Genomic DNA, 13884 nt, shown 5'->3' on the forward strand with positions numbered 1-13884 from the left:
CAAGCCTCATAGCCTCTTCTGCCCAGTGTGGAGAATGGCTGCTCAGACAGCTGGCAGTTGGGGCTGGTTCTCAGGGGAAAGTAGTTCTGTGTCTCCTAGAGTTCCCCCCAAATCAGGTCTCCCCTGATGGGTGTAGACACAGCAGCTGCTGGTGCCATTGGGAGCTGGCTATTGCAGAAGGCCTGTGTGGGATTCTGCGGCCAACTCCCAGGACCAGGTCTTCTGCCTCCAGCTCTCTGTGACAGCTTACTAGCTTTCATGGTGGCGGGCCTGAGGAAATGCCTGCTTCCTGGCTGTGTTGTGCTGTGCCCCAGGGCCCCACTAGCTTATTGTCACTGTTGGGAGCGGTCCGTGGTGCAAAAGGACCTACATCACCTACTGTCTAAGCAAGCTAAACCATTCCAGGCCACCTTAGGTATCCAGGGGCTCAGGTAAGCCAACCAAAGTCATGAGCTGCAGTTCAGAGGAGTTTGGCAAAGCTGCTAACCAATCGGAGTCCACCACACAGTGAGCAAGGGAACTCAGCTATGACCACTGAGGTACTCATGACTCCTGGGATATTTGGGAAAAAGTGGGCTCTTATAGAAAGGGCTACTTCTCCACAGGGTCCTGGTTCTGTCTACAGCCAGTGGGACCCTGATGTCCCCCTAGAGTCCCTGAAGGCTTTGTGTCACCTGGGACTAGCTGGTGGCCTGTGGGGACTGATGCTCCTCAGGGTGGGCAGTGAGCATGGCCTGAGGGCTCCAGCTGTGCCCAGCACATGTCACTGGGGGGCCCATGGGCTCTCAGCACAGGCCGGCGGCTGGGAGCAGCTGGCCACAGGCAGGACCTGAACAAAGGGCGCTTTGAGCAGCTTGCATGCCGGCACCAAGCCTCCGGCCAGCTGCCCCTCCCGAGAATGCAAGGCTGGCCCTCTCTATGGCTTATTGGGGCCCATGTAGAGTCAGAACAGCTGGCCCCATAGTCTGCTGGCTGACTTTGTGCTGAGACGGCACTGTCCTCCCACAAGAAGCCCCCTGGCTCAGGAAACAGGCACTTTACAGGTTTCCTAGCTATGAGAGGATGGTAGAGCCCTAGCCATAGATTCCCACATCACCCCAATGCCGGTTGGTGGCCTAAGTGGGGCCTAGAGGTACCTAATACTCTTTGCCCTGTCCAGGGTCTGAAGGGCCTTTGGCTCCGTGACCTGACTTTGCCATCCCTCTTGCCAGGGCCCCTACCCATACCGGCCAACACTTCATTAGCAGTAGTTAATCTTCCAGTGGGCTTTCAATTTATTCTTTCATTAAAAAGATAATAAAACAGTAACATCAGAGACACCGAATACTCATGATAAGCATCTTTGAGCTCCATTGATTGTTAAGCAAAAAAAAAGTTATCTGAGGGTTCAAGGCAGCTGGGCTGAGCCAGTCTGCCATGTCCTGACTTTGCTGTGGCCCATAGGTGAGTGACTGTGGTAAGCTGGACCCCCACCCTCCCAGAAATGGGATTTACCAAGCTGATAAAATGAAGCAATGGATAAGTTGCCTGCAACCTTCAGTGATGAGCCAGGAGGCTGTGAACCTTGTGCCGGCCATTCCCCTGTTCCAGCTTCACCCTGGTAAAGCACCTCCTTTACTTTACTCTCAGCCCTGCAGGCTCCTGGGTGGGCAGGTCGCTGCTAGGCTATGGTTGCCCCCAAGCACCTGATGTGCATGTGTAGGGAGTGTTCATGAGTGACATGTGTTTTTAGGCCTGTCAGAAATTCTGTCATGCCGAGCTTTTGTCTTCTGCATCTCTTGCAGCTCAGTTTGGGGGAATAGTGTCCATCTGTCAAATGAGAAAACTTCATTCCCACTGTGAGGTTTTCAGAGGCAGTGTGTCTGTGCGTGGGTGTCCCTGGCAGCATACAGAACCCAAGAGTGCTACCGAGCCCATGCATCAATCTGTTCCATCATTGCAGTAGCGAAATGAGATTAGAAAGGACCTGAGTCCTTGGTTGCTTCCTGCCTTTGCTCCACTGCTGTCTCCCTTATCGTCACAATGGAAGCCATGCAAGGGTCCATTTGTTACTTTGCAGGCAGTAGAGCCTGTGAACCTCTTGACTCCATGCCCTCTTCTTATCCTGTCTCTTGTTTTATTACATCTATTTCCTTATTTTGCATGTACATGTGTGCCTGTGTGTATCTAAGATTGCATGTGGTGGTCAGATAACTTGCAGGAATCCATTTTGTTCTTCCATCATGTGGGTCTGGCAATCAAACTCTAGTTAACAGGCTTGATGGCAGCAAGCGCAGTTATTTCCTGAGCCATCTTGCCACCCCTCCCTTCCTAAAACATGCATGCCATAAGCTCACTCATCTTGGCCACGTTCGACTGTCCAGCTTAACGGCATGAAGCTCATTCACTGTGTTGTGCAGCCGTCCCCGCTGTCTACCTCGAGAACCTTTCCTCTTCGCAGATGGACTCTGATCTTTTTTAAACACTGACTCCTCAGGTCCTGCCACCTCATCCTGCTTTGTGTCCCTGTGGCTTCGGCAACTCAAGGACCTACAGTTGTACTAGCAGTAGGATCTTTCAGGATTGTGTCTCAGAAGAAGGTCCATGCCTTGTGTTGGAGCACACTTCCATCTGGAGGAATATTGTGCGCCCTGCTGTGTCTCGAGCCTGTTTTATCCAGCCTCTTGGTGGACATTGCCTTTGGCCACTGTATGCCTTACCAGAGTAAACACAGCGGCCAGAGAGCTCCTCAAAGTTCTGTCCATCTTTTGAGCGTAGCCCCCAAAGTAGAATTGCTGAGCTCTATGACAGCTCTTTATTTTTTCTTATCGATGCATTTCTGTGTGATGCTGGGGATTGAACCCAGGGCTTCATGCGTGCCGGGCAAGTTCTCTAACAACTATGTTCTGCATAGCTCAGCAATTGTATTTTTTTCTGAGCTACTACTCCTTTTATGTTTCTCTTTTTAAGATAGAGCCTTGTTTAGAGCAGAATTGAGTGGGTGGTAACTCTATGCTTCATGACTTGGGGAGCCAATGAACCATGCCCCCTGTACCTTGGGTCTTGTGTCTCCCTCAGGCAGCCATGTGTGATAGCCCCGCCTCTCCACCTCCTCTTCCACTGTTGTCATTGCCTGTGTTTTGCTAATAGCCATCCTGATAGGCTGCAGGGACACAGCAGTGTCTGTTTGTATCTATGTTCCCACAGTTAGTGACATAGGCTGTGGGATGTCTTTCTCATTTGTATGTTTTTCCCAAATAACTGCCTATTCGGGTCCTCTGTCTTATTTTTTTGTAATTTCTTGTTTGTTTGTTTTGTTTTGTTTCTTTGTTTTAAGACAGGGTTTCACTTAACTAGGCTGGCTTCAAATTTGTGCATTACCAGGAATGACCCTGAACTTCTGATCTTCCTGCCTCTCTGCCCCTGGAGCTAGGAGTCCAGGTGTACAGCACCACATCTGCTTTACACGGCTGGGGATGGAACCTGGGGCCTCAGGCATGCTAGGCAAGCACACCTGTCAACTGAGCCTCAGCTCTAGAAGCTTTGTTTTTAAAAACAATTTTAACGTATGTGGATCACTCCTTTGAGATATACCTTTTAACACTCGCTGTAGGGGAAATAAGCAGACTATGGCTAGGGCCTGCTTCCTGGTCGCGGAAGATGGCATATCACGTGGATTGGAACCTGTGCATGGGCAAAGGAGCAGGGTGCTGCCAGGGGCACACTCTAGGGACTGTTGATTTCAGAGCCTGTCCAAATCTCTTTTGTTGGCACTGGCATTCGTACGCCACTAGGCCACCCCTCTCATTTCTTTGACAGAGCTCTGGACAGGGAGCCAACGATAAGGCTCTGGCCCTGACATCCTCTCTAACTCCTCAAGGGTCTAGAGGAGACAGGGGCCAATATGTTAGCAGGGGTTCCTGTATCTCCTCAGGGCTGGCTCTTCATACTTCCACCCAGCCCAGACTCACACGCATAACCTTTAGCTCTCCTGCTGTGAACAGATGACCACCAGGATAGGGGTGCTGGGACCCATACATGGCCTGGGCTCATCTTCTGTTCTTACTCTGGACACTTCCTGTCACAGACCAGGTAACTGACTCTTATATCTCTAGGCCACTCTCCATCCTAAGCCTTTTTTGTTACACCTTGGTTTCTGTCTCTGATCCCACAAGACCCCGACGTGTATAAACTATCCCTACTCTCAGACACTTCCCAGACCTCATCTGTCCTCATGTATTCTCGGTCCTGCTCACGTGTCAGCAATAATTCCTCTGAGAGGCAAATAGCCTAACTCGCCAGAGTCTGCTCCCTGAGACCCATGAGATCCCTGCCATGGCCCGAGTCTGTCTGTTTTTCCTGTTCTCATGAGCTTTCTTCCCTGTGTGTGGTAAGAGGCACAGTGGTCCTGCCTTGGTGAATCCAGGAAAAGCTGCAGGCTCCGTGCTTGGTGATTGTCCCTGACATAGGAGTCTCAGCCGCGAAGCTAGTCCAGCTCTAGTCCAAGGAGCAGTGGTAAGGGTGGGAGGGGCTGCTGTGTTCTCTTGCCTTTTGTCTCAGACCAAGCTAGCTGGCCCAAGGACAGCCCTTTCTTTTATATCTTTAGGACAGAGCTCAGGGCCACACTCCATCAATGTCTCCGGGCCTTGAGTCCTTGGTTTTGGCAGTATGTGGATTCCTCTGGGAGGCCCTTTAGGGGGTTGGACAATGCTGAGTGCCTTGGGTTGGTGCTTTTTTTTTGGCGGGGAGCATACTGGCTTCTTAGTTGCCTCATCCAAGGCTCAGGGGTGCTGAAATGGCCTAAGCACGGCAGGTGGTTGGAAGATTGGGTAAGGGAGTACACCCCACATATCAAGCCTCTGAAGACATGGAGAACTCAGAAGATGTGATGTGCCTGGAATCTAGGAAGGATCTTGGGGTGCACTAGGCCATGAGGTCCTTTGGGTAGTCACCCTTAGCCTTTAACATCAGGTGGAGAGTGGGAATGGGCATGGAGGACTAGCAGGTATTTCTGTGTTCTGTAGAGATATTTGAGGCCTCTCATTCAACACTGGGACTGTACTTAGATTACTTATACAGGACGGGCGAGCCTTGGGGCCTGACTCCCATGGCAGGGGGTGACCATGCTGGGGGAACAGTTGACATCAACCCTGGTGTCTATTCTAAGGAAGCTAAGCTAGCCTCTCCTAACCCTCCTGTGGACTAGGGTATTGTTGCCTGAGTCAAACTATGAAGTATGATTAATAAAACCTCAGAAACAGATATTGGGGTTCAACCTGAAGGTCAATAAAGCAAAATAGCCAGCTACTGGCTCTTACCTTGACCTCAGTCCAAAAATGGCGATCCTGCCTCCAGGAATCTCAGAATTCTGTCTGAGAACTGTCTCCTCCCGTTTTATAATCCTCTCTAGGGCTGGGATTAAAGGCGTGCACCACTGGGATTAAAGGCACGCGCTGCCCTGTTTCTATGGCAACTAGTGTGGTTACTGGGATTGAAGGTCTATGTTACCACTGCCTGGTCTGTAAGGCTGGCCAGTGGGGCTGTTTTACTCTCTGATCTTCAGGCAGGCTTTATTTATTAGAACACAAATGAAATGCTGCTACAAAACTGGCCTACGGTGCATCTCCCATAGACTCACACTCCTGCCAAATGCCAACTCCTTGCTGGAGTCCCAGTGTGGCCTATGGTCTGAGGGCCACCCCTCCTAGCTCCAGGATACATGCAAAGCTAATGGTGATGGAGACCATTTTATCTCTGCAAACACTGAATATGGCTGTATCCCACCCCGGACAGGGCTGTTTTCCTCGGCCCCTTCCCAGCAGCCACTGAGCCCTTCTAATTAACTCAGCCCTGCCTGCTCTGGACATAACTAGCCAGATATTTTCAGGGGATGATGGGGCCCAAGCTCTCTGAAGCCAGACTTCACACTGTGTCCACATGTTGAATAGGATTTGGAGATTTGTGTAAGAGGTCCTGTTGTTTCACATGGCCAATCCCAAAATGGATTTTCCTCCAAGTATTAGGTCAGGGGGCACCTGTAGTCAACAGAAGCCATTGCTAAGAAGGTATTTAAGTAATGACAAACATCTAAATGAGAAAACCCCACTAGATTACCAGCCAGCTGGGTGATGGATGGCCCATGAAGCTGGGACAGAGGCCTGCTGTCTGAGCTAGCTCTCTAACTACCGACTGGGGCTGTGCATGGTCAGGTATGCTGTCCCCCATGAAGTCACATTCTGCAGTGGGGACTGGGAGCAGGCTTTTCATATTGGTCAAAGACACACACAGTACTTTGGGCAACAATCCTACAGGCCCAGGCTCTCAAGAAACAAAGATAAATCAACATCCTACAACCCAGCTCTTCACAGATTTGTTCGTCCATTCATTCATTTGTTCATTCATTCATTCCACAGGCTAATAGTGAGCACTGACTGGAGTGAATGAGATTATGGCTCCTCCTTGGTATGCTCAGTCAAAGAGGACCCATCATTGCCAACACCCTCTTGCTCTCTCACCCTTAGCCATCACACAGACCCCCTTCCTCAATGAATCCACTTCATGGGTCAAATGTTCTTCTCACAAGGAAGGAGGTATGACTCTCTCCCAAGCTCATGCCTACCATCAAGTCTTGCTCTTGCCTGAAACACAAGCCAGGTAGTATAGTATTTTATCTTAATCAAGAGCATTTGTGTATGGTAGGCAGTATTAGCCCCCACTCATGACGGATTCTCTGGCAGGGGACTGGTGGGGGCAGGGCCAGTCAATGTTACACGTCAAGGAGGAAGTCCCCTCCAGGGCCAGGCTCCTGAGAGAGGCAGGCAGGGAGCCAGCTGGAAGCAGGCCTGAACAGCACAATGCTTTGTGGCTTCGTGGGTTTGTGGCTTTGCACAGTTCCCTAACATATGTGGGAGTGGTTTCACCTCCTCACCCCAGGCCTTCCCCAAGGGCCTCTTACCAATGAAGGCTGACTGGGAGCTGGGGCACAGGTTTGGAACAGGGTCAAGACCTTGAGGGCCAAAGCAGGCTGTAATTCACATGAAATGTGTATTTGCATCAAATCCTCCAATCACCCATTTGCAATGGGCTACTCACATCCATGCCATAGCAGGGATAAGGGTCAGACCTGAGCTACCCAGGGATAGAGCAAGCAGGAAGAGTATTCTCAGTCAGGACAGTCAGTCCCTATGACAATGGCCCTGTGGCAGGAGCTGGGAAGGAACCCAGACCAGACCTCCTGCTACCACTGTCCCATGGCAAGTCAGTCACTGCCTCACCCTCCAGTACTGTGCATGTGGCAGGCCTTTGGGTGTTTCATCAAAGAGACAGATAGTGAAGGATGGAGAAGCAGAGGCTATGTGCCAATCAAAAGCAAGGCCCTATGAGCCTCGCCTTGACCTCTCTCATGGTGATAGTCAGGCCTGCAGTGACTATTCCTTCAGTTTGTGTCAAGGCTGTGCGAGCAGGAAGCAGCCCAGCAGCTCCCACCCAGTGCTGTGACAGACTGAGCAGGCCTCAAGACTGCTGCTAGGTGGATTCTAAATCATAGTCAGAGGCTGCGTCAAGTGCCAGGAAACCTCTGTCTAGCTGTTGACTTAACTGAGAGAGCTAATGGACCCCCTTTGTTTTTGAACTTGGTTCTCACACCGCTGACCTGCATTTGTCTGCATTTGTCTGCTGTCGGTCTGCCTTTCTGTTCACCTCTTCATCCAGCCATCCGCCTACCCACTTATTCCTCCACCCATGTCCCCACCCCTACTCACTGATCCATCCACTCCTCCATTCACCCATCCACCCATCCATCCATCCATCCATCCATCCATCCATCCATCCATCCATCCACTCGTGTATCTGTCTCTGCACTCACCTATCTCTTCATCTACCCATTCAGCTTTCTGTCCATCTGTCCTTCCACCCTGTAACCTGGGTTATAGCCTGGGTTCCTCTAGCTTGTAAGCCCCTCCCTTCCAGAGCCTTCTGCCTATGTGGATACACTGGGAGAGGTCTGGTCTATGTGAAGTGGCCAAGGGGAGCTGTTTTACAGCTGAAGCTGCCCGTGTCCTTTGTTTTATTCGTCCTGCTATCTCTGGATGGGTTGGCAGGGTTCTTGCACCCAGACCTCAGTCAAGAAACAGATGGTGTAATAATAATAACATAATAATAATAATAAAGAGTATAGGAAGGCTTAAAAAAAGAAACAGATGGTGGATATGGTGTCTCTAGCATGAGGCAGAGCTATGAGATGAAAGGGAGACAGTCCCCCAAAGACACATATACTTGAACCCTCCTTCAGGTGCAGGGTTTGAGCTCTGTGGATCTCATGAAGCTGGACAACATGGATGTCAACACTGTGTTGTGACACTCAGTCATTATGCCCAACTCTGGTGTGGAGTCTTCCTTAGACAGAGGTAGCTGACCAGTGTCCACTACTGGGGTTCCTGGACTCAGTGTGTTGGCCTTTCCAGGCAGGTGCCTCTCATAGACACCACCTGTTACTAGAGATGGATATTGAGCCTGCTAGTCTTGGGTATCCTTCAGCAGAGGCTCTTGGGCATGATACGCTGGTGTAGGTGGTCCAGCCTGAGTGGTTGTAGCCTCTGACAAGCTTACTGCTGTCTTCCTCAGGAGATCGTCCTTGTGGTGTTCTTTGGGACAGAGTATGTGGTCCGCCTCTGGTCTGCAGGCTGCCGCAGCAAGTACGTGGGCATCTGGGGCAGGCTGCGCTTTGCCCGGAAACCCATTTCCATCATTGGTGAGTTCTACCTACCCTACAGACACTCCATACCACGCCCCTGCAGCCAGAAGGACATCCCCCATCACAGTCCTTCCCAGAGAGTCCCCATGGGCTGAGACACTCCCCCACACATTGTTCTCCCTACAGCAAGACAGGCCCTGTGGCCAGCAGGAAGTGTGCCCGGCTCCCCCAGCCCTGGAGCCACAGCTTCACGTGACTCTCCTTGCCCAGCAAGGCTTGACAAGCTTTAGGCTCTGTCTACTCTGACTTAGGTAAAGACACATGCGTGGGTCCCCACCTAGATTGTTCTTGTGCCCTGAATAGTTGGGTCTCATCTTGCTTGAATGTCACATCACCCGGGGTTGGGTGGTGACCCAACGTCCCCAAATCCCTGGGTGCCGGAAGAAATAACCAGCTGCCCCTCCCACAGACCTCATCGTGGTTGTAGCCTCTATGGTTGTTCTCTGTGTGGGCTCCAAAGGACAAGTGTTTGCGACATCGGCTATCAGGTATGATGGTTCTTTCATTTCTCCCTGTGAGACAGGACCCACCACAGGGCTCCCTCCTCGTAAACAGTAGCCTTTCTCTCCCTCTACCTGGCTCTTTCATGGTGGCTTGAGAAGGAGCAGGGTGACCATAGTTCATAGTATTGAGACAGTAGGCAACCCTGGGTTCAAAGCCTGACCCCAGCACTTCCAAGCTCCTAGGACTTAGGTGATAGGCCGACTCGGTGGTTGCAATGTGGGTGACTTGGGCCTCCCCCAAGAAGGCCATCTGGAAGGACTGCTAGAGTCAGGGTTCACAGGCACCTGTGGGAAGCAAGATGGTCCAGTACAGGGTGACATGTGTGTGTCTCCTCTACCCATTGGCACTTGGTGGGGACAGGAACATAGGAGGCAAATGCTTGTGACCACCATGACCCTCTTAGGCCCTCTCTCCCTGCTTCTTAGGGGCATCCGCTTCCTTCAGATCCTGCGGATGCTGCACGTTGATCGCCAGGGGGGTACCTGGAGGCTTCTGGGATCTGTGGTCTTCATTCACCGTCAGGTGAGTGAGCCTGGTGTGGGTAGGACAGAAGCTAGTCAGCCTACAGCAGGAGGGCCAGAGATTCACAAGGCTGGGATATGGGGTTGGTGGTATCTTAGTGCCGGGACCCCAGCTGAGTGACCCAGAGCTAAGCAGATACCAAGGCATATGGGTCTGAGGACAGGGTCCAGAACCCCGAGAGCCCTCCCTCGCAGTCTGAACCCACTCCATATCCACGATGGTAGCATACTTGGTCTGCCCATGGTGCAGAGCTGATGCCACCTCCCTCAGACTTGGGACAAAAGTACAGTGGAGAACAGATTTAGGAAGCTCGGAAATCAAGGGTGGTGCAGTGGCGAGGGTCTCAGATACCGTCCAATGGGAACTCTTTCTCAGAGAGGCTTGTGGGACACATGACTCTTAAGTACTGTCCTGCCATGAGAACAGAGGAATCTGGTAACCCAGTGGCTGGTTCAGCATGATAGCTGAGACTGCCTCACTGCCAAGTAGCATTATTTATCACCTTCAAGAGCTGTGAAAACTGGGTTGCTCTGGAAGGTGACTTCTGCATGTAGACCACCCTATAGCCAGCATAGTATAATCTAGCAAATGCTGGAACTTTCTACCAAGGCACTCTCACCACACCCATGGAGCTCTGGACCACAGGGTATATGAGCATGGCTGTTGTGTTGTTTGTCCCCAGGAGCTGATCACCACCCTGTACATTGGCTTTCTGGGTCTTATCTTCTCCTCCTACTTTGTCTACCTGGCTGAGAAAGATGCTGTGAACGAGTCCGGCCGCATCGAGTTTGGCAGCTATGCAGATGCTCTGTGGTGGGGGGTGGTAAGTTGGAATCTTTAGCTGGGGTATCTCAGGGAGGGGTCACATGGACCTGGGCAGCAGGGTTAGGGATATTGGGCTCTACTTGCTCAATTGTTTTGCCTCCTGCCCTGAGGCTACTAACCCCAACATTAAAAACTTTTCAACCACAAAATTTGCTCGTGAAGCCTACAGTATGGGTCCCTCTGTACCAGAGTAAGCGTTCCCTGGTCCCCACTTTGAAATTTGAACACTGTTATCTTTCAACTTCTGTTTTGGAAGGGAAAGCTGATGGGACACACGGAACTTGGTACTTCAACCTTGTGGTGATCTTTGCCCTGGAGGGGTCATGGGCTCAGAGTGAAGGGAGGGGTCAGATGCACACTTTGCATGTCTTTGGTCTCTGTGCTGACCCAGAGAGCACACCTGTGCCCGGAATCAAGCCGTGAGATGGCATAATATCTTCACGGTCCTTGGGGCCTGGGAGAAAGAAGCAGGGTTTCTGTGGATGTGAGGTTTACATGGTCCTTCACTGCCCCAGGCAGCAACAGTGTGAGGGCCAGCCAGTCCCTAAGGTTATGAAGATGGTCATGAGCCTCCTGGGTTAGGTGACTTCAAACCAGCTGAGTTGCCAGTATGTATGGAGCCTGGTGTGTGACAGATGACCTCTTATGCTAGGGCTGAATGTCCCAAGGAGTGGTGATGTGTGTAGGCGTGTGTGTATGTGTGTGTGTGTGCGTGTGCGTGAGAGAGAGAGAGAGAGACAGAGACAGAGACAGAGATAGGGGGAGATGGGTGGGGACATATGACTCCCCAGGAGTCGGCTAGCAGGCAGAAGAGGGAGAGGTTCTGGTGAAGATGGTGTTGAAGAAATCCAGGCACACTCTTGGAGTACTGGTCTATGACCTTGGAACCATTGCTCATGGCCTAAAAGCCTCTGACTAAGGCAATTTAGGGGGCTTTCTAACTGCCAGTGTCCTCCAGAAGTTGATGGCTGCCGCATGGCCTGTAGGTCCTTCTCTGAAAGCAGGCTTTGTCCAGGCATTAGACGTCAAGGACCCCTATGCACAGGGAACACAAATATCTAACAGCAGCACATAGTTCAGGGCAGTTGTGGGCTACCCCCGACTCTATCGCACCCCTCAACTCTGAGGGCAATAGGTTGTACAGAGCCACCATCATGCCTGGAGGAACTACCAGGGCTGGCACCCCTGGGGGAGTGTGAGGATACCAGAGCCAACTCCTTCCCATCCAGCATTCTCAGTCTGTTGGACTTGGAGCTCACTAGGCTACTGAAAAGGTTGGTTGGATTGTGGCAACCCATAGAAAGGGACAACACAGGCTCTGGGAACCTGGCGCAGAGCAAACAGCCATATTGGGCCCTGGTTTCAGTGTCCCCCAAATACCCCGACCAGGAATGAACAATCTCTGAGGCCTGTTCACTCTCAGAGATTCTAGATTAAGGTGGGGACAGGGATCTGGGGCAAACACATGTTCCCACAATTCTCACGTGCCCCCAGGAAGCAGGGCACATAGCAGAAATTCTTGACATTGGCCAATTCAGTCTGCTTTTTGGAAGTTTCCAGCATTCTAAACAACTTAGAGAAGGTAAGGACATGCTGGCAAGCTCCCAGGTTGGGACAGGCCCTAGGTTCACCTCTGTCTACCTTTTGGGGGGCCGATGTCTCCAGATACCCTGGTATGACAGGAAGTAGTATTGGTAGGAGAGAGCTCAGTGCCCCAGTTAGGAAGCTTGCCTGTGGTAGGGGGAAACATCCCAGAGATGTAGCTAGGCCTGCACGGGAAAGGGCAGACTACTCCAAGCCAGAATTCTCTGGTGAGAGATGGGCAGTGCTGACTGAGGCACAACAGGAAGTGAGTGGGTGACTACCCACAGTGTGGCTGATAAGTGGTGCCCAACCTTAACAGTGTCCAGCCTTGGTGCTGCCCTGCCTGCGTTCCCAGCCTCCTGCAGGAGCTGCTTCCCAGCCCCCTGGTCCCTGGCCCCCCAGCCCTCGGCAGAGAGGCGCCCCCACTCCCACACCTGTGCAAACATCCGCCCGCCAGCCGGGAACACGGCCCTTTTGTGCCCAGCTTGGCACCGGTGCTCCGGCCTACTCTGTCAGCTGCAACCCAGGCCTCGGCCACAGCGCACCCCTGGCCTGGCCATTGTTTCCATGAGGCCCTGTGCCCTTGGCTGCCCAAGACCCCCAGCACCCAGCTAAGGGGGCCAACAACCCCCATTCATTCAGCGGCTGTCTCTGCAGCTGTCTGGTGGGAGCAGCCCAAGGCTGTGTTCCTGGCACCTCTAGGGTAATCAGAACTTGAGTGCTACAGGACAGGGGCAGCCAGGCTCAGAGTTCTTTAGCCTGTGCCAATGAACAGCCATCTCCTTTGTCTCCCTTCATTCCACAAGGGGATTATGTCCCCACCCTGCTGCTCATCTGTATTAATGTGGCGGGGGGGGGGGCGCATGTGAGCACCCACAGGTGAGAGAATTTTCAGAAGGTCAGGACCTTCTATTATCTGCTGTACCTCAAGCCCTGGCCCCTATCACAAAGGGTGCTGGCTGGACCCTGGGGACTGGGCTAGCTTCCCTTAAGGTATGCTGAGGGTAGGACCAGGCATAGAGGCATGCCTGCAGGGGTGGGAATTGCTCTCACCTTGCTAGCCTGCAGAGGCTGTAATGAAGCCGAGGGTCCTCCTCTGGCCAGTGTTTCTTCACTGAGCAACTAAACCAGATGAATGGGGGCAGGAAAGTCTGTCCACTGCCCACAGGTGGATTCAGTATGTCCTGTTCTGTCGAGATCCCATGGTTCTTAAGACCAGAGTCTGAAACTGAGGCATGGGCAGGGCTGTGCTGGCTCTTGGAAGGTTCATTATTAAGTCTGGTTTCTGGTGGCCTGAGCATCCCGGGTTGTTCCTTTGTGTTTTACGTGGACACATATCACTGGATTAGGATCCACCCAGGGGACCCAGAAGGAAGGCTGTAATTTGGAATAAAACTAGAGTCTGTGTGTGTGACGGGGGTGGTGAGCCATGTGGGGGACACAGTTAAGTCCAGAATGTAGTTATCCAGGTTGTATTTTGCGGGGTTGCCCGTCTTCCCAGACCGTGGATTCCCACAGCTGGACTACAAAGGTGCCTGCTCCATGGGACTGTGTCCCCTTCCTCTGGTGGAAACACCTACATGGGTGTGAGGTCCCAGAACCCTCAGTGTAATGTCCAAGTGTAGCCGTGAAGCATTTGGGGAGCTCCTCAGGCCTTTCCTTTACTTGTGGAACAGAATGCATTTGTTTGTACTATGGTTTGAGTGGAGGGAAAAGCT

General features: G+C 52.0%; 1 protein-coding gene across 1 annotated transcript in view; it reads left to right on the top strand.

Moving 5' to 3' along the window:
- The window catches only part of Kcnq1 (potassium voltage-gated channel subfamily Q member 1), a 320601-nt gene that overhangs the window by 71044 nt on the left and 235673 nt on the right, over positions 1–13884 (top strand). Inside the window, exons 3-6 of the mRNA XM_075972864.1 lie at positions 8602–8728; positions 9141–9219; positions 9661–9757; positions 10440–10580. Coding sequence (XP_075828979.1) covers positions 8602–8728; positions 9141–9219; positions 9661–9757; positions 10440–10580 — 444 coding nt within the window. The remainder of the gene's footprint in view (positions 1–8601; positions 8729–9140; positions 9220–9660; positions 9758–10439; positions 10581–13884) is intronic.

Source organism: Microtus pennsylvanicus, chromosome 5, assembly GCF_037038515.1.
Source record: "Microtus pennsylvanicus isolate mMicPen1 chromosome 5, mMicPen1.hap1, whole genome shotgun sequence".
Lineage (NCBI taxonomy): Eukaryota > Metazoa > Chordata > Mammalia > Rodentia > Cricetidae > Microtus > Microtus pennsylvanicus.